This window comes from Alternaria conjuncta, assembly GCF_024043145.1.
Source record: "Alternaria conjuncta strain BMP 0040 chromosome Unknown scaffold_11, whole genome shotgun sequence".
Classification (NCBI taxonomy): Eukaryota; Fungi; Ascomycota; class Dothideomycetes; order Pleosporales; family Pleosporaceae; genus Alternaria; species Alternaria conjuncta.
Genome location: NW_026250100.1, coordinates 1,083,310 through 1,101,889, shown reverse-complemented (window position 1 = coordinate 1,101,889; position 18,580 = coordinate 1,083,310). Strand labels below are relative to the sequence as shown.

Sequence of the window (18,580 nt, the reverse complement as noted above, 5' to 3'; positions counted from 1 at the left end):
AACCGTAACATTTGTTGGACCCCGAAGGCAGGCGCGTTCCTGACGCGGGGGCAGGTGGGGCGGGGACGGGCCTTGGCTTGTCGAGTCCAACTTCAAACCTCTTCTGGCAATCCCTTTCACAACGCCAGCAATCCACGCAACCTCATTCGCCAGCATCGCCAGACTCTCGGCTGGCATCGTACATGCTATCACACACACGGAAAGATGAATCGGTGATACGCACGATGAACACGAAATCACGTCAGCATCGCGTCGAGAGAAGAGCGAAGGAAGATTGACCTAATATGTACATCTCGATCTACGCATGCGATAACACCATGTCTAAATGCTCTAAGCCCCCGAGATTTTGGTCCGATCAACGCCTTGAATGCTGCCCACCATGGAAGCGTTCATCAGAAGCCACCCAACGATGCTGAAAAGAACGGTATTATCCATGAACCACGTCGCACGTAAGCGTAAGAGCAACATAACCACCCAGAATGCACTAGCTAACGTGATACAGATCACTGCTCACCCATCCACTTATCAAACTCCGACTCTTGTTCGAGCGACACCATAGTCGGGTCTGACTGCCAAGCTTGGTACTCATCATGCGGAAGATCCAACAAGCCATCAAGGTTGTGTTGCTCAAGCCTATCTTCTTGCATGTCCGGATGAGGGTTCCGGTATACAGCGTTCTGCAACGCTGAAGGGTCGATGTCTGAATGACTTCCTCCGTCATAAGCCAACAGCAATGGATCCAGCTGCCCCTCGTCGAATGATGAACTCATATTCGGGTGCAGCTGTTGCAGAAGATCGTTCGCATTACCTCCAGGCAATCCCAGCATCGATGGATTCGAGTGGAATTGCATGGAAGAGGATGGCGTGTCTACCCTCCTCATGTGCATGTCGTCTGCGTAGGTCGGACTGATCTGCATATTCGGGTAGGCGGCAGTCTGGTAGTACTGATTGTAGAGCTCGTTGTGGCTTATTGGCATCGGCATCGGTCGCCCTTCGTTTGTCATCTCCCAGGACGATCGATTGATACCATTACCATTTGGTCCGAACGACTGATCGAAGTACTCTACAGCAACACCATTTGACGGATAGCTGAATGATCGATCGATTCTCCTGGCCTGTCGGGGACGAGACCTGCCACCACCGGGAGCCCATTCGGCATCGTCAAGGTCGCTAGGTTCTTCTTCGTCAGACCACTCGCTTCTTCGCTTACGAGCCGGCGCTGCTGTCTTGCTAGGCGAGAACTTGTACGTCGGGTGTGCGTTTTGGTGGTTGATCCTCTCGATCTTTGCGTACTCGTTGTATAGCTCGCGAATCTCCGGCGGTTCCAGCGGCCAGCTCTCCCCCGCCACGGACGATACGACTTGATGATTGTTTTGAAGACACCATGACTTGGCCCTTTCCGCAAACGCCGACCGGTACAGCATGAACGAGTTCATGGGACGAGTGATGTATCCATTCCTCTTCTCAACTTCGCGTCTCCTGACATCCGCTGGCCTGTTCACCCATTCCTCCATATTCTTGACCGGGATATGATGTAGCTCCTTCGTCAGTATGCTCAACGGCGCAGTAAGCTTGGGCGTTTTGTGCTTCTCGTTCTTCGGTGCTTTCGGCTTCTTCACTCTCGGTGTCGCTTTCCGTCTAGGGCTGGTCTCGTTCAGGCGTGGAGAACTGGACGATGTTGTTGCTCGTCCGCTACGAGTTGTCCTACGTCCGGAATCCTCATCGTTCGCGGATCTCGGTGTCGGTGGCGAGAACAAGGCTTGCTCATTCTATCATCCATTAGCAATCGGGTCAGAGACAATCGGCGACATTGCTTACCTGCATGCCGTTATACGGCCCGTTCTGGTAATACTCCGCTGGTGGACCATATCCCTCCTGTACCTCGATCAGCATGGTTACATGTGTGAAGACGCAGGGACTCTTACATATTGTATACCTAGTCCGAGCCCACGAGGATGGTTGTCGGCATGTGACGCATGTGAAGGGATCCCTTCGTGCGCCACCGAGCCTGGCGAGCCGTACCCTGTCTCACCGAACGAATAGCCGCGATCGACGCCATATTGCGCAACTGGATGCAGCCCGGACTGATAATCTGACCCAGCATTCGGTGGGGTCGGAGGATGTTGTTGGACGAGCGTGTCACCCCTCATCATGGCGAGTGTTGACGCACAAGTTAGTTGCTGCGACAGTGGAGATTGCGGACTGCCGATTGGCCTTGTTTCCGGACTCAACGCAACGCTTAAGCGATGGAGATCGATAGTTGAACAGAGCAAGCGCAACTGCAATGGATGGAATGACTCTTCTGTTGGTCAAAGGCCGTGCAACATGAAGACCGAAGGATTTTGTTGCTGGTGGATACCGAGATGCGTTCGTTGGTCTCTCGAGAAGATGCTGGATCAGACTGTTCTGTTCCAGATATTGTACTGGATATGTGTCAGTACGTCCAGCAAATGCGTCGCTCTTTGCTGGGTTTGCTTCACCGCAATGATGCATAGCAGTTCGCAAAGTGTTCAGGGAACGAACCTGTTGCAGTTACCCGCTTCTCACCGGCACCAAGGCTTTGGTGCAGAGACAATCAGCGTGGACGACTATGCGATACCAACTTGCAAGTCAGACACCGCCGTACTGTTTGAGTTGTGTTGTTCCGGCCCGTGTCTCTTTGTGGCGAAGGCAGAGCTCGAGCAAAGTGTGAAGGGCAAATCAACGGAGAAGGATTCTTTGTCCGGGATCAGTCGCCAGAAGGTATTTGTAGCGACTACACAACCTCGAGGTCGACTGCTCACGTATGTGTATAGTGTACTTAGTCGTCTGAACATGGACAAAGGCACTACCGGATTGGTGTTGGCTGGGCGCGCTTGACACACTCAGACGTCGCGCTGCTTTTGGCCTGCGAACCTCTCAAGCGATGAACTACCTGCGAAATGGCGCAAGACCTAGCCTTCTGGTCCGTTCACGTTTCGAAGTCGAAAATATCATGTCCGTCCTGTTGTGGGGTTGAAAGCGGCCCTCAGCCCCTCCACATCGACAGCTATAGACGGAAGCTACTCTCAATCTAGGCGCCCTTCCTTTCAAATCGCCTACCCCAAGAAGCTGTCTACCAATCTTAGCAGGGGTGTACTATGGCTTGCAGCAGTCATGTGCACTGGGCGCTCGCTATAGCAAGCCACACGCTCACTGGTATCTTTAGCCTCCAGAACGACCCCTGAAATTATGTTCCGCCAGAACATGGGCTGCATTCCTGCACCAATTGCATCACCGGGGGCTCGCGGTACCCTTTCCCAGCAACCAATGACATAGATGGTACATGACCAGAAATCTTCCCAAGGCCGAACGTGGTTGGTCGACCAAAATTTGGGTTCTTTCGCTACGTAGTCAAGCCTGACGTGCTGTTCACGGATGGCTGCAGCCTTCTATGTCAGAACCCTGACAGCTGGTCATACTTGGCAGGGCTGACCACGACACAACGATTTCTAACATCCACACCGCACATCAAAATGCAACTACGCAGTCAATCTACAGGCGGCGACAAACTAAGCACATCTCAAACACTCGATCTCAAACACATTATCATGATTTTGCGGTCGCCGGACAAAGGGTAGGGTCGGTACGGCAATCCCGACAGGCTGGTTACGATGCGCCCCCGCGGCGAGGTTCAGGTCTGTGTTGACCGCTCAAGCTCAGAATAATTCCGTCCATCTTGCCTCTCGGCTATTGAACCCAACATGCTGCAGCGACGACATTTGGGGTAAGCCCGTCACAGTCAACAGGCACTCAACGTCCTTCGGTGACAGGCCGCGGACATCTGGGCAAGGTCCTGCATATTGCATGCATACAGCAGAAGTTCGGTTGCTTCCGGTCGATCGTGTTGACATGGGGACCTGCCTTCGGAATGCGTACTATCGCCGTTTCGGCACCACGACCAAACAGTTACAGCCTTGTGCGACCAGGTTTGGCTGAGCCTCAAAGACGATAGTGATTGGTTCGAGCAAGCGCGAAACAAAAGTGGAGACCACTGTCTGGAGTATTGCTTTGAACCAGGAGGCTTGAATGAGTTTGTACTGTTTGAGCATGCTTCTCTGACCGGTCTACCCAAAAATGAACGCAAACGGACTATCACCATGCCAAAGCTGCTCTGGCAGTATCGTGAAGGACTACACCAGGACACATGATCGGTATTCATGGTGGGTACAGCATTGTTGACTCGAGCTACTCGTAGTCACAGGTGTCGAGAGCATCATCTGCGCACGTGTGTGTGATCGACGCCGTAGCTGTCAATGTCTGCCTCCACTGACCCAACTTCTGTATTACCTAGATAGGCTATATCTCCGTTACCTTCGCCAGCTATCGCAATTGCGAGAAACCATTTCCGCAATTTGCCATACGGTGATCCCGTCGGCGGGCTAGAGAGATAGGATCCGCTGGTTCTACCCGTCATCGACCCGGATGTTCTCGGTCACAGACCTCCCCGCGCCTCCGTCCACCTTTTACAACGACTATCTACACCTAAAACGCTCGGTACCTTGCAATAACTGCAAACCAAGAGATGTTGTACAGCCATTCCGCGGACGCTAAGAGTCAAGGTCAGCCCCCATTTTGCTGGAAGGGTTTGGCGGTTGAGCGGTCTACCCCACTTCCCAGCATTGTTACCATGGGACGAGCTTCTGGCACGGGAATTCCGTCAATAGTGTGATCGAAACCACCAATATCATTGCGCTCGAAGCAAGCTACGCTCAAGCTTCGGCCCTTTTCTGCTCACAGCACGACAAGTGCCGCGCCACCGGCACACTCGCGTTGAGGATGCAGTTGCATGACATCTTGCACGCTGGAGTTGCCTAGTCACCTCAGGTATATACGCCTCCGGCACCAGGAAGCTGGCGCTGGTACGCTAGTATGCGCTCTTGCAGTAGGCCAACGGTCGCAGTCCGATCCAGCAACTATGCCGCGAGGTACTCATATACCGATTGATGCTTGGTACGGCTCTCATGCAAGTATCGCACGATGTGCCTGACATTCTTCAATGTACCTTGATGAAAACTTACCCGTTCCAGAATGATCAGAAGACACGGCACAGTGGCACAGTCGACGAAGCTCCCGGCAAAAGCTTACGATATATCTATGGCGTCGAGGCAATGTCCCAGCATGCCGCTCAGTAACGGGACGCCTCTGTCGCTTCTGGCGCGAAGGCGCTTATCTCGCGTAGTTTTGCCGGCTAAAGTAGGTGTAAGGTATGTGACGAGTAGCGCACCAGCATCAGGGCAGCACTTGTCACACAACAACACGTGCAAGATCGGGGCTTCCGCTCGATCATCGCTTTCCAACGGTGGACTAAGGTCGTTGTAGACTGAGCGCCACCGTCAGCCTGGACATTCGCCTCTTGCTTTACCCCTCATTTCACGTCAAGCCTGAATCCTTCTCCATTCCATTCGGCTAAAACGTCAGCGTCGCTCACCACTCCACTCACCTTATCTCCTTGCTGAACCGATGCGGCTTAAAGATGACATGGGTCTTTCCTCAACCAGCTAGCATCGTGTTACGCCACCCCATGGAGTCGGTACGCGCTAGCACGTGATGTCACTAACGCTGCGCTCCTGTCGCTTACCCCAGTCGTTGGTCGACGCCCATCCACAACGGCTGCCAGCCTGGATGTGGGAAATGCTGAATCCTGTAGGGGTGGCGAAAGTGCATGTTCGCATTAGCTCGCATCTTCCTGCCCAACGTACGTTCGTTGAGCTATCTAACTTTGCATCACACTGCGCGAATGCGCGCGATATGAGATGGCTGGTTCTAGTGCAGAGGAAGGTCAGGGTATCCTCGCAGTACAATATGCCAGTCATGCGGCGCGCACTTTGTTCAGTGGTTGTTCCTTCAATCACAGCTGTGAGGTCGACAGCCAGTACCTTGCGTTTCTGCTGATACCAATTGCTTGCAATTCTCACAGTAGCAACGTTGACAAAGAGAGTATTCATTTTGCCTCCTTGGAAAGTCGAAACAGTGTCTCGTCAATTTCACTATGTCGCTGAGATGGTTCACCTCGTTCACGGCGTCATTTAGACATCAGCTCCTTGATGCGGTATGAGGAGCGCTGTGATGTGCAAAACATCAGACGAGACAATGGAGTGATCAATCAATGAGACAAGCATGTAGAATAGTCATTCATGTAGCTAACGGAAAGTTTTGTTTGTACCAATGATTTATATCGCAATATCATTTCAATTGCAGAAACGTGCCAGTAAACCCAGCTCAGGGAAACAGTACTGAGTTGAACGCGACCTGCCTGACGGAAACCCACATCATGAACGAGACCAAACCAATGTCGTCCCCTGACCACGAAGCTACGTCTCCGAAGTCTTTGATTGAAGAGCAGCAAGGAACAGTCAGACCCGTAACACGAACGAATGCTTCATCCTTCGCTGCGCCGACCAGGGCGTCCGAAGCGAAGAAGAACGAGAAGATTGAACTTGCTCAGTATGGAAAGAGGGTGGCGTCGACGAGAGAAACTTCTTCGAGGCCGGGTAGTGCGATGCGGCAGTATTCGTCTCCTGGGTTTGCTAGTAGACCGCAAAGTCGTCAGCGGTGGGGGGCTGGTACGCCAACGCGGGATGAAGATGATGGTGAGGTAGATGATGTTGATGACGATGTTGACATTGATGAGGAGGACGCAGATGACGAGGGGGCACACGTCGATGATGACGACTCTAGTCAATTTGATAGCGATGTGGAAGACAAGAGAAGTGTAGAGGAAGAAGAAGAAGGTGAAGAAGCAGCGCCTATTCTGGAAAAGAAGGAGCTGGAAGGAAAGCCGCTAGAGAAGGAGGCCCTAGAGGGAAACAAGCCAGAAGAGGAAGAGCTCGAAAAGCATGCACAAGAGCAAGTATCAGAGCCCGAAGAAGAGCTGACCATACAGACACAGGAGCAATCGTATGACTTAGAAGATCTCTTAGCCCAGGAAGAGCCACAGGAGCATCACGATGAAGATCCCAGTCCTGATGTTCAGGCATCACAAGAGCGGGAAGTACCTTTGACGCAAGACGATACGGCTGCAGTGTCACAAGAAGATCATATCGAGAATGTGGAAAGCCAGGTCGCTGCACCTCAAGACCAGATTGAAAGCGTATCGCCGCGTGGCAATGAGGAAAGCAACAAGGAGAGTGTTGCGACAACCCCGATTGATACCAAACCTATCGTTCCGCCCGAGATCATTGCAGAGATACAAGAGCTCCAAATCAAACGTCAAAAAGTGGAAGAAGAGCGCGATGAGGCGATGAGACAGCGAGAAACCGTATTACAAGAGTTGCAAACCGTCAAAGAAGAAGCGACGAACCTGAAGCAAGAGTATGAGAAGCTATCTGACCAACTTCGTGAGAGCGAAGCCAAGATCGCAGCGCGCAATGCACGAGAACCTGGCCTACCTCCTCTCGAAGAAGTTGAAGCGGAGAACAGGAAACTTCGAGCATCAGTCGAGCGGACGCGGTTGGAACTCCAGGCGAAGAAAACAGAGGCAGAAGATGCGACTGCTGCCTGCAAGTCGTTTGATGACTCACTGAGGGAAGTGGACGAGAAGCTGAAGAATAACCAGGAGTCTATCCGTACGCTCTGTGAGGTTGTCAACCAAGTGGCCGAGAATTTGCCAATCATCTCGAAATGCGATACCAAAGAGCTCGACGCTGTTTTTCTGAGTCTTTCACAAGATGATGAGACAGGTAAACTGCGAGGTGAGTTTCTCAAACTGATCAAAAACTTCAATGGAAACTTCAAAGAGTTGCAGGAGCAGATCGTAGATTTGGAGCGTGAGCTAGCGGAGAAAGAATACGAGATTAAAAGTTTGGGAAAGACCATCGAAATCGAGAGGAAGGGGCTGTTGAGCCCCGGTCTACCAAGTCCGCATCCCATGCAAACGGGTAAAAATGAATGGGAACAGTACTACGAACGGGAAAAAAAGAAGCGCCGTGATGCAGAGTTGGAGCTCGCGAAAGCAAAGAAACAGCTATCACAACTCCAGCCCGTCAATGAAAGACTACAATCAGACCTTACCAAAGCGGAAGAAGAACTCGCAGAGCTTCGCCCCAAAAACGACCAGTTGGAAATGGAGGCCAAGACCTGGAAGGAAGAACTTGAAGAAAACAAGGCACAATTCGAACAACGCAGTCTCGCATTCGAAGCCAACATGTCCGAGCAACAGCTAGAGCAGTTCCGATACATCCGAGACTACTACCAAAAAGTCAAAGACCATGCCCACTGGGAAGTCCAGGGTCTCCAACAAAAGCTCTCAGTAGCAGACCAAGCAAAGGAGGCACTCAAACGAGACTACAAGCGCGAACAAGGCGTCAACACGCGCTTGGAAGACGCGGTGGTTAGACTGAGGAAGAGTGTTAAAGTTCGGGATATTCACATCGGAAAGACGGAACAAGCGTTCATGCAACAAGCACCGTTTCCTATCCGTTCGCCTAGTACATCTGGTAGCCGCACGCCAGACAGCGATACCTCATCATCTACTTCACCTTCTTCGGTCTCGGATTGGACTCATCCCTTGGAACGCATAAAGAGGCCTCCGCTCATCCCCCGCTGCCACCTTCCCGCCGCGATTCAAGCGCGCGAAGCCAGACTGGATGCCTACAAACAAGAACTTGAGGAAGCGCGAGAGGTGGAAATCTTCAAAGCCAGTGTCAAACCACGCGGATCGACAGCCAGGGGTGGAACTATTGCGACCGATATCATGGACCAAGTGCGGAAATCCGGCATGGGGTCTTTGTATCCGGTTGAGAAGACAGGGTGGTTGGATACGAGCTGGAAGGGCGCGTGGGAGAGGTGGGATGGGAATTACTGGGCGATGGAGTTCGCGAAGGGGAAGCAGGTAGACTTTTTGAAGAAGGTGGGGGTTTGGCGGGAGGATTGGAATTAGTAGCATGATGTAAATAGCAATGATCTGTAATAGAATGCTGTATTAGTTCATCCATGTGTCTCAACGATCTCAACAGAACGAATTGCTGCAAGAGTCCAAAGTAACAACTGGATTCGTTCAAAGCAAGCCCAATATGGCATTGTCGGTGATATGTGTGCGGACAACCGCATATTCCAACCTGCTTAGACCGCCTCGGTTGTTTCAGTCTCGCCCTTCTCCTTCTTTGCGACATTGTTAATCGTGGCAAGCGCTTCTCCCTTAGCTTGCGCAGCAGCAACGTTCTCGAGGTCGCGCGCAAGATTGTCGCTACCCTTCTTCGTCTTCCAAGCGTGTGGACCCTCTTTGCTGAACAGGAATTCAACCTCCTCAAGAGTCTTGCCACAAGTCTGTCCGAAGAGTTAGTTGAAGTCGTGATAGAAATTCCAGATTTCCTTACCTCAGGGTAGGTGAAGAAGAATTGAACGGCGGCCATAAAGCAGAGGATTCCGAAGACGAGGAAAAGTCCCCATCGGATGTTGACAAACGCGGGTGGAATGAACAGTCCAATGGCGAAGTTGAAAAGCCAATTGCCAATAGCTGCGATACCCATTCCAGAAGCACGAGTTTCTAGTGACCAGACCTCAGCGGCGTAGACCCAGCAGATGGGTGCGAGGGTAAGAGCGTAGAACTAAGATGCGGAGTTAGTGTGGTTCACGTTTAGCTCGTAGAGGTACTTACGATAATCAAAAGATACGAGAACGCGATAACGGTGTACGCCGGCGATCCGGTGACCTGCATGACAACATTCGCATCGCCACCAACACCTTCAGGGACATACGTGGAGAACCCGCCGAGCATTCCAGCTACGACCAGATGGCATATGCCCATCGCAATGGCTCCCCAAACCAGAAGTGTTCGCCGGCCGATCTTGTCGACGAAGAAGAACATGATGGACGAGAAGACGATGAACAAAGCGTACTGCACACCGGAGGAGATAAGCTTGGTGTTGCCTGTAAGACCAGCCATGGCGAAGATGTATACGACGTAGTAAGTCATGACCTGAGAACTGTTAGCAGGACGGTACTACGCGAAGTATGCTCAACATACATTAGCACCCGAAAGCTGCTGCCAGGCCTGGACGGAGAAACCGGCAAGAGTACGTTTCCACATGCCGTTGTAGACGAACTTTCGCCATCCTTGGGGAGCTAAACGTTCTGCAGTGAGAGCAGTTACGATCTCCTCGTATTCGGCGATGACGTAGGGATCTTCGATGTTGCCGTCGGCTTGAATGGAGGCCAGGATGTGGATTGCTTCTTCTGTACGGTCGACCTTCGCGAGCCATCGTGGAGACTCTGGGAGGAATGGGAGACCGATCATGAACATGACGCAGGGGACGTATTGAATTCCCCAGGCCGTGCGGAATGAAGCTGACTCGCCAGGGATGAAAGTACATCCGTAACCTATGAAGTACCTGCGACCTTTTAGCTTGGGCTTACTTCGTGTGTTCAGTGTACTTACATGATAAGAATACCCCACTCAATAGCGAGTTGTTGGATGATAATGATGGCACCACGCTGCGAGTGCTTGGAAATTTCGGCCAGGTAGACAGGAACCTGAGACGAAGTGATACCGACAGTGACTCCATTCAATACACGACCGGCGATAAGCATGCCGCGACCATTTGTAGCAACCTGCAGCGCAGTTCCGACTAGCCACCAAAGACAGGCGAACATAAGGGCATCGCGACGACCAAACTTGTCGGAGATAGGACCAGCAATAGCACTGCCAACCACTGAGCCCGCAGCAAGGGCCGCGCCAATAGCTCCCTGAACGACACCGGTTGGGTTGTCGAAGTAGGTGCTGTTCGTTGTTAGGGATCGATAAGTGAGGTGTTTGACGTCACTGCGACTTACAGATACTGGTCACTCGGAATGATGGCACTCATCGAAGATATATCAAACCCGAAGAGCATGCCACCCATCGTGGCAACAATTGCCAAGAAGTAGACATTGTAAATCTTAGGAAATCTTTCAAACATCTTGACCAGGACCTGTCCAGAGCCTTGGGTTGATGCAGAGATGGCAGTCGTTCGACCTGTCGATCCACAGACGTGGGGAGGGTCGAATATAAAGGTCGAGAAAGTCGGCACTACACGCCGCTGTGCTCGACGTGACAATCATGTCGCTTGAGGCAGTCGTCTCCACTCGAGTGCTTGCTCCGCATGGAGACTCCATACTCGTTGGTCATAGCCCTGGACAGCCAGGTAAAATGGTTAAAATGGATTTACCAACCCAAGTATAGCGGCCGCATGCCGAGAAGCCTGCCGTCTTGACCATCGGAGAGAAACGAGATCGAGTCAGTGTCGGAGCTTATGTGATTTGTGGAAAAACGATTCTGGGGTTAGGCTGGAGGTGGAGAAAGACGCGCTCAGGCCCGGAGAGTTGTGGAGATCGCCTCACCCGCGTTGTGCATGTGTGGATGTCGTCAGTGGCATCTTAACCGAACCGGCGGCTCTTTTTGCACACTGCCGGGATCCGACTAAGGTGGTTGCTTCGATGCGACGATGTTGCATGTGACTGGAGATGTTTCCTGAGGAGGTGGTGCTTCCGACTGTTGTTGTGGGTGATTGGGCAGGAATGCGCTTGAGGGGTGGTGAGAACGTACGACGAAGCGCGATCGTTGCTCTGCTTGGCAACGCTAGCTCTACCGACTTTTACCTTACCATCGCGATGCTATCAATGGCGACGCATCGCAGTCGCATCGCCTTGAAATGGCTGCAATGATTTGCGATCAAGGAGATGTTCAGTGGGAAGCAATTCTGGTGAGGACACTCGTTCGTCGCATGCCTAGGCGCATCTGATATCGGCGCACGTCCGAGATGGCTTCTAATGATCGGAGTCGTGACGAACATCGGACTTGCTCATCGATGATCGGGCTTTCTTCCTTCAGATGTTCGCGTTTGGGCTAACCTATTGCGTCGCCCTGCGCGTCGACCAGGATTCTCACGACATGGGAATGTTGAAGCGGGACGACTCAGAAAGTCAGGCCATTCGCCATAATACGCGTACAAATCTTGCTTCGATCACAGCGCCGTGATTGCAGGTCTGGCTTATAAGCTCACACACCTAGCCAATCTACAGTGTGCGCGTTAATCAATAAAGGTTTCGAGTGCGTATGGACAACAAATTCAGCACTGCGAGCATCGTAGCCGTGATAAAAACTGCAGCAATCGCGAGTCGGTGAGATGATCCGAGAAAATGGTCGCTATAATGTTTGGCCTTCTTGCTGCATACAACACCTATGTGTGTGATGTAAGATATACTTCCCGAAAGTGCGGCGCATACATGAGAAGACGTGCGAGCCGTGCGAAGGCGTAATGCTGGAGATGGACTGCGTCATCGATTTTTAGATTTCGACTATGTACTGCGCAGACGCGCTGTCGCTCACAAGAGCCTATTGCAATCAAACTCCAGATCTTGTCGCCGTTTCGAGTAGAGACTGGCTGTGCCCAAGTGCTCCGTACGAACAAAGAATCCCGAATATTACGAACAGCGTATCGGAAGGACATATTCGCGCTGAGTCTGGCTCCCTACCCTCCAACTTCACCAGATCACTCACTAATACCATCATACCAATAATGCTTCACGCCCGTATCGCTACGCGGTTGCGCAGGAGTCTCGAATACCTCTGCTAAGTTTTGGTGTTCGAGCAGCTATCTGCCGCCCCTGGCCCGCCCAAGCCAGCGGCTAAGTTCGGCCACGTCAACCATCAGTGCCATCAATTCCAAACTGCCACCAGTCAGAACCCCACAAAATTTGGTGGGAAGCACAAGGCCCATACTACAAACGACCTGGCGTTGCATTTGGAGTTCCAGAACATGCCCATTTTTCGAAATATCTATTTTTGATGGTTTCCTATATATATGCTCCTTTTTGCTCCCTTTTCATCAACAAGAACAACAGCTTCACAGCAGTTGCCTTCTGGTCTTATGGGTAAGTCGTTACACGACCTGATCACCATGAGCACCATCTAACAAATACCAGTCTAGTGGTATGATTCTCGGTAAGTTCTGGCTGTTCGAATCACATGTGTGACACATTCTAACTTCAACAGCTTAGGGAAAGCATCTTCGGATACTTGCAAACCCAAGCATAGCTTGCGAGAGGCCCCGCGTTCGAGTCGCGGTAAGACCCATTTTTTGCACTTGTAGCAGTCACAGTACGCCCTGCCAACACCGTATAAGTTCAAAAGGCTTAGGGAAATATCGCTCAGCCTTTTAGAAAGACGCAGCTAGGTGTATGTGCAAGAAATGTCTTTTTTTGCGTACCTAGCCATGTACTTAGGTTTACCGCACAAGGACCTCTTCTGCAAGACCTAGAGTCCGCCTAAGACACTTTCACAATCACGTCTTGAAATCTCTAAAATTGTTCCTCTGCGCGTTTTTAAAGTTGTAAGAAGAAGGATTATCTTTCTAATTGCCCTGCAAGTGTGCCGTGCCTAGAGGATTCTGTAGTCCAACCTCACAATCAGGCATTTCGCAATTCAACTCTCAATCCTCACTCTTAAAGAACTCCTACTGTGTATTCTCACTGTGTTTGTTTGCTTTTCCACGCGTCTTCGTATAGTTTCTTCGTAGCGTGCAAAGTGGAACCGCGATCAAGGGTCAAAGCGCGAACCCTCCTGCTGCAAGTAGAAAACCACAAAACTTTGGAAACAACAACATCACCTCGTGCCCCAAAACATCAAAAACAACACCAACTCTCCGGCTCACAGCCTTTGCAATTGAAGATGCAGTGGCGATGGGATTACCCAAGCCCCAATGAATACATCGTCGGGGCGTGGGAGCCAAAAACGTCGAATCACAAGTGAGTTGCATGCATTATGGATTGGATGTGGCTGACTTGAAGTAGTTTCTGTGAGGAGGTATGCAATATAGAAAAAGTCGAATGGCTTCAATTGAGATTGATTGTCTTGTAGGACTACATAATAACACCCTACATCGGCGAATTCATAAACACCCTCACGAACATAACCTACGGTCCGCCCATCCCCATCCCCCATCTCCATCCCCCATCTCCATCCCCCCTCTTCCCCAAACTCACTCTCCCCCCAGTAATCTACGGCCTCCACGGCCTCCGCCGCGTCGCCCCAAAGCCCTCGGGCGGCCTCATCTCCACCCTCGCCTTCCCCTACTGGGGCCTAATTTCCGTCGGCCTCCTCTCTGCGTGGTTCCACGCAACGCTAAAATACCATTCGCAAATGGGCGACGACCTATCCATGTTCCTTGCTGTCGGCGCCATCTTGCACCAACTGCTTTGTTTCAAAGCTACGGTGAATGAGAGGCGGAAGTACACGGCGTATATCCTAGGAAGCCTGATTCCAGTATCCGTGTACCACGTCTGGGCCGACGAAATCATTCTGCATGAGATTGCGTTTGCGGTCATGATCTTTCTGGTGAGTAAATACACGCGCGCGCTTATTAAAGTGCAAATCACATCCGAAGAAGCGCGTAAAAAACTCGGGAGGATGGCTACCTTTGGTATTTCCACTGGCCTCTTCGGATACTTCTTGTGGAATATTGATTTCCATGCTTGTTACTACGTCACAGTGTTCAAGAGATGGATTGGACTGCCCTGGGGTTTTCTGTTCGAATTGCATGGGTGGTGGCATATCTTCACGGCGATTGGCGCGTATGTGGGTATGGCGCTTGTGGAGTATCTTGTTACGATTGAGGAGGGGGAGACGGGGAGGGTGGAGGAGGGGTTTGTGTGGCCGGTTAGGGAGGTATTGAGGGATTTGGATGGGGTTGAGAGGAGGGGGGTGGAGGGGAAGAAGATGAAGTGAGAGGAGGATGGGAGTGGAATGTGTGCTGAGGGATGGTGGGATGGGTTGGTTGGCTTTGTACTGTACGTCGTGTAATCCTATCGCGTTCTAGAGGTGGATGCGTGATGCGAGGAAGCTGGCTTTTTCTTGGGGGTGTACCTGAAAAGCATTCGAAATTCATTCCAAGAGTATACGCAGTATTATACCTGGCAACTGTCTTTTGAAGGCTACTATAAATGCCTTTTCCGAATTCTTCGTGTGGCCACCCTGGGTTTCCATATAGCCATTACCGCTACCTCGCAGTTCATCCACCTTTTGTCTCGATGCCATCTCACTATCCCAGCTTACCAACCCAGTCTCCTATGCATCCTCAAATCCCCCCAAAGTAACATACACCGCGCGAACATTCCGCTGGAGCTATCATGGTAAAGTCCATCTTCTTCCGCCACATCGGCGCTTGATTGGCCGGCCGGAGTTAAGATGTCAATGGACCCGGCAGATGCAGGTAGCATGTGGAGCCCGCGTCATCAACATCCAGTTACATAAAAATGACTTCGGGCCCGAGAAGACCGCCGGCTCGATATAAGAAGTGGGTGGAAGCACGGTGAATAGGACATCACACGATATCAACAGCGACACAATCCATTGAGGTACTAGAGTGATAAATTTGCCGGATTTCTATCTACCCCACCACCAGTCTCAAAACTTCAAAGAAGCACCGAAGATGCCTGAACTTGTCGGAAAGACTGTAGGTCCTGTTGGCTACGGCCTCATGGGTATGCATCATTACCTACTTCGCAATCGCTTCGCTAATACATCACAGGCCTGACATGGCGGAAGAACCCACCACCAGCCGAACAGAGCTACGAAGCCATGCGCACAGCACTCTCACTCGGCGCGAACAACTGGAACGGCGGCGAGCTCTACGGATCGCCGGAGCGCAACTCTCTACACCTGCTCAACGAGTATTTCACCAAGTACCCTGGCGACGCAGAGAAGGTCGTTTTGTCTATCAAGGGTGGTCTCAAGAAGGGTGAGATGGCGCCCGATGGCAGTCGGGAGAACGTCAGGCGTAGCATCGACGAGTGCTTGAAGGTGCTGGATGGTAAGAAGAGCCTCGATCTGTTCGAGTGCGCCAGAGTCGACCCCAAGACACCCATCGCAGACACTGTCGGCTACATCGCAGAGTATGTCAAGGAAGGCAAGCTCGGCGGCATCAGCTTGTCAGAGGTTGGCGCGCAGTCCATCCGCAAGGCGCATGCCGTGCACCCCATCTCGGCCGTGGAGGTCGAGTTCTCGCTCTGGGCGACTGACATTCTGGAGAATGGTGTCGCGGCGACATGCGCAGAGCTCGGTATCCCTATCGTCGCGTACTCTCCTCTTGGACGCGGGTTCCTGGTAAGCGCGACTCTTCTCAATCAACGACCTACAGCTAATGCATTGCAGACTGGCAAGTACAAGAAGTACAGCGACATCGAGCCCGACTCCATGCTTCAGCATATGCCCAGGTTCCAGCCTGACGTATTTGACGAGAACATCAAGCTACTCCACGCTGTCGAGGACATGGCGAAGGCCAAAGGAGCCACACCAGCTCAGATTGCCATCGGCTGGGTTCTCGCGCAGAGCGGTGCCAAGGGTATGCCTACTATCATCCCAATTCCTGGTGCCACGACATCGGAGAGGATCGAGGAGAATATGAAGCCGGCGAAGCTCAACGACGAGGACATGAAGGCGCTGGACGAGATGCTGAAGAAGTTCCCGCCGATTGGAGGAAGGTACCACGAATCGCAGTCGGCATTGCTGTTCGCATAGACAATTAAGGACCTAGTCTGAAGCTTGTTAGCACTGTAGCTGTAATATAGCAAGCTTAAGATTGTGTATAGAATAGCAGATCAGAAAGAATTGTAGTGTAGAGCTAATCCGCATTTGAGCCGCCGTGAAGCGACTCTTTGGAATTGCAGAACTCTGGAATAGATCATCATAGAGATGAGATGAAGGAGACGGTAGAGGAACTTACCTATAGCCATTTGCGTGGTGTTGGAGGGAGGTAGAGCAAATTCATATCGCACCCAGCCTCGTTACCGTGGTAAAGAATGGAGACGTCCAAATGGACATTCGCCCGACGAATGAGCGCCGTCGCATAGTCAACCGCCCAAAGTACAGCTTGGTGTAATTACAATCGAGTGATCACAAGACGAGGAGAAAGGAAGAGGAAGTAAGTAAGCTGCCCAAAAATATCGAGCTAAACGGGTGGTCCCTGCACCTCGGGCTAGACGTCGAACGCGCCGTACAGCCATCGTCACGCTCTCCAAACGCGCCCACCGCTACATTCACATCCACATCAATCGCCGCCATGGAATCGCCTTCAGAACTCTCCGAGTACGGCAGCGACGATTTTCCCGAGGACATCAAAGGAGGCCGCCATGCCAGCTACGAAGCCACTCCTGACCACGACCAGCGCCCCAACAAGCGACCACGCCTGAATATCCGCGCGCCATCTTCACCGCCCCATATCAATACCATGCCGCCCGAGGAAGAGGACGAGCTGTCTGAAGATACCGATGGCTCGGTCCCTGCATCGCCACACCACCACCCGGGCATGTCGCAAGACGACGACTATGGCCAGGAACAGGTCACTGTCTGCAAATGGGATGGCTGCACGGCGGGTGACCTGCAGAATATGGATAACCTCGTCGAACATCTTCACGAAGACCATATCGGTACACGGCAGAAGAAGTATAGTTGCGAGTGGAGCGACTGCACAAGAAAAGGCATACCCCATGCTAGTGGCTATGCGCTGAGGGCACATATGCGTTCTCATACGAGGGAGAAACCATTCTACTGCACCCTCCCAGGTACGTCGCCAAACTCATCTCTATCGCATTGCGCTTACTAAGTCCCCTAGAATGCGACCGCTCCTTCACCCGCTCCGACGCGTTAGCCAAGCACATGAGGACCGTCCACGAGACTGAAGCACTGCGCCCCTCGGACCCCGTCCCCAAGCACCACTCCTCCAACCCCACAAACAACAAGCAGCGCCTCAAGCTCGTCCTCAACAACGAAGCCAAGAAGCTGCCCCACGACAAAGGCTCAACACCCGGGTCACCCTCCTCACACTCGCATCCCCCGAACAGCGCGACCGTTCCGTCCAACGCACCCGCACCCGCACCCGACGCCGACTACGCCCACAACAACGTCATCTACCTGCAAGACCTCGCCAACCCCTCCGCCCCACCGCTCGTCCAGTTTCCCCCCGACATCGAATTCACACCCGAAGAGCTCCAGCGACCCGCCCCCGAACTCTTCCAACTCCTGCGCCGCCAACTCCTGTGGGCAACGCAAGAAGGCGAACAACTACGCGCCGAAGCTGAGGAGCTCGAACACACCCGCCAGGAAGAATGGCAAGCCAAAGAACTCCTCTTCGAGAACTACATGGAAGCCCAAGCCGCAACCGAGCGACGGCGCCGCGTCGATCAAGGCATGCCCGACGACATGGAAGGCTGGCAATCCGTTGAAAACGACATCCAGCCCGCGAAAGCCCTGCCCATCTTACCCCGAGAAGGGAAACTGCCGTGGTGGCGCGACGACACTCAGCAACAACCGCGGATTAAGGAGGAAGCGGTTCAGCCTAGGCCGCCTCCCGCGCATATCCAACCTATCGAAGAGACCCAGCCTCAGGTATCTGTTCCGTAGCCTGGACTGGAATATCTGAATCCCGCGGAGAGGGATATGGCTCTGCAGTTGCAGCAGCGTATACATCATCGTAGGTTGGATGCGCTGCGCCTGCATCAAGTTCCTATGCCGCAGGCTTCGCTGGAATATCTAGGTTTGGCGGATCGTGCTGCGTGGTTGGATGCGGAGTGCGTTCATTGGCGTGAC

At 52.3% G+C, this 18,580-nt stretch overlaps 5 protein-coding genes across 5 annotated transcripts; 3 read left to right on the top strand and 2 right to left on the bottom strand.

Moving 5' to 3' along the window:
* Nucleotides 1-503: 503 nt before the first annotated feature.
* J4E85_007903 (uncharacterized protein) lies at nt 504-1,893 on the bottom strand (the record flags this gene model as incomplete). The annotated part of the gene is made up of 2 exons (XM_051472133.1): nt 504-1,769; nt 1,819-1,893. The coding sequence occupies 2 exons, from the start codon at nt 1,891-1,893 to the stop codon at nt 504-506; spliced, it is 1,341 nt and encodes a 446-aa protein (XP_051324330.1).
* Nucleotides 1,894-6,292: 4,399 nt separating this feature from the next.
* On the top strand, nt 6,293-8,899 carry J4E85_007902 (uncharacterized protein; the record flags this gene model as incomplete). The annotated part of the gene is made up of 1 exon (XM_051472132.1): nt 6,293-8,899. One exon carries the CDS (start codon nt 6,293-6,295, stop codon nt 8,897-8,899), a length of 2,607 nt encoding a protein of 868 aa, XP_051324329.1.
* A 182-nt stretch (nt 8,900-9,081) lies between these two features.
* Nucleotides 9,082-10,859, bottom strand: J4E85_007901 (uncharacterized protein; the record flags this gene model as incomplete). Its single annotated transcript, XM_051472131.1, has 6 exons — nt 9,082-9,285; nt 9,336-9,566; nt 9,617-9,937; nt 9,986-10,349; nt 10,397-10,738; nt 10,792-10,859. The coding sequence occupies 6 exons, from the start codon at nt 10,857-10,859 to the stop codon at nt 9,082-9,084; spliced, it is 1,530 nt and encodes a 509-aa protein (XP_051324328.1).
* A 4,566-nt stretch (nt 10,860-15,425) lies between these two features.
* J4E85_007900 (uncharacterized protein) lies at nt 15,426-16,513 on the top strand (the record flags this gene model as incomplete). Its single annotated transcript, XM_051472130.1, has 2 exons — nt 15,426-15,477; nt 15,525-16,513. 2 exons carry the CDS (start codon nt 15,426-15,428, stop codon nt 16,511-16,513), a joined length of 1,041 nt encoding a protein of 346 aa, XP_051324327.1.
* A 541-nt stretch (nt 16,514-17,054) lies between these two features.
* On the top strand, nt 17,055-18,394 carry J4E85_007899 (uncharacterized protein; the record flags this gene model as incomplete). The annotated part of the gene is made up of 2 exons (XM_051472129.1): nt 17,055-17,556; nt 17,607-18,394. 2 exons carry the CDS (start codon nt 17,055-17,057, stop codon nt 18,392-18,394), a joined length of 1,290 nt encoding a protein of 429 aa, XP_051324326.1.
* Nucleotides 18,395-18,580: the final 186 nt, after the last annotated feature.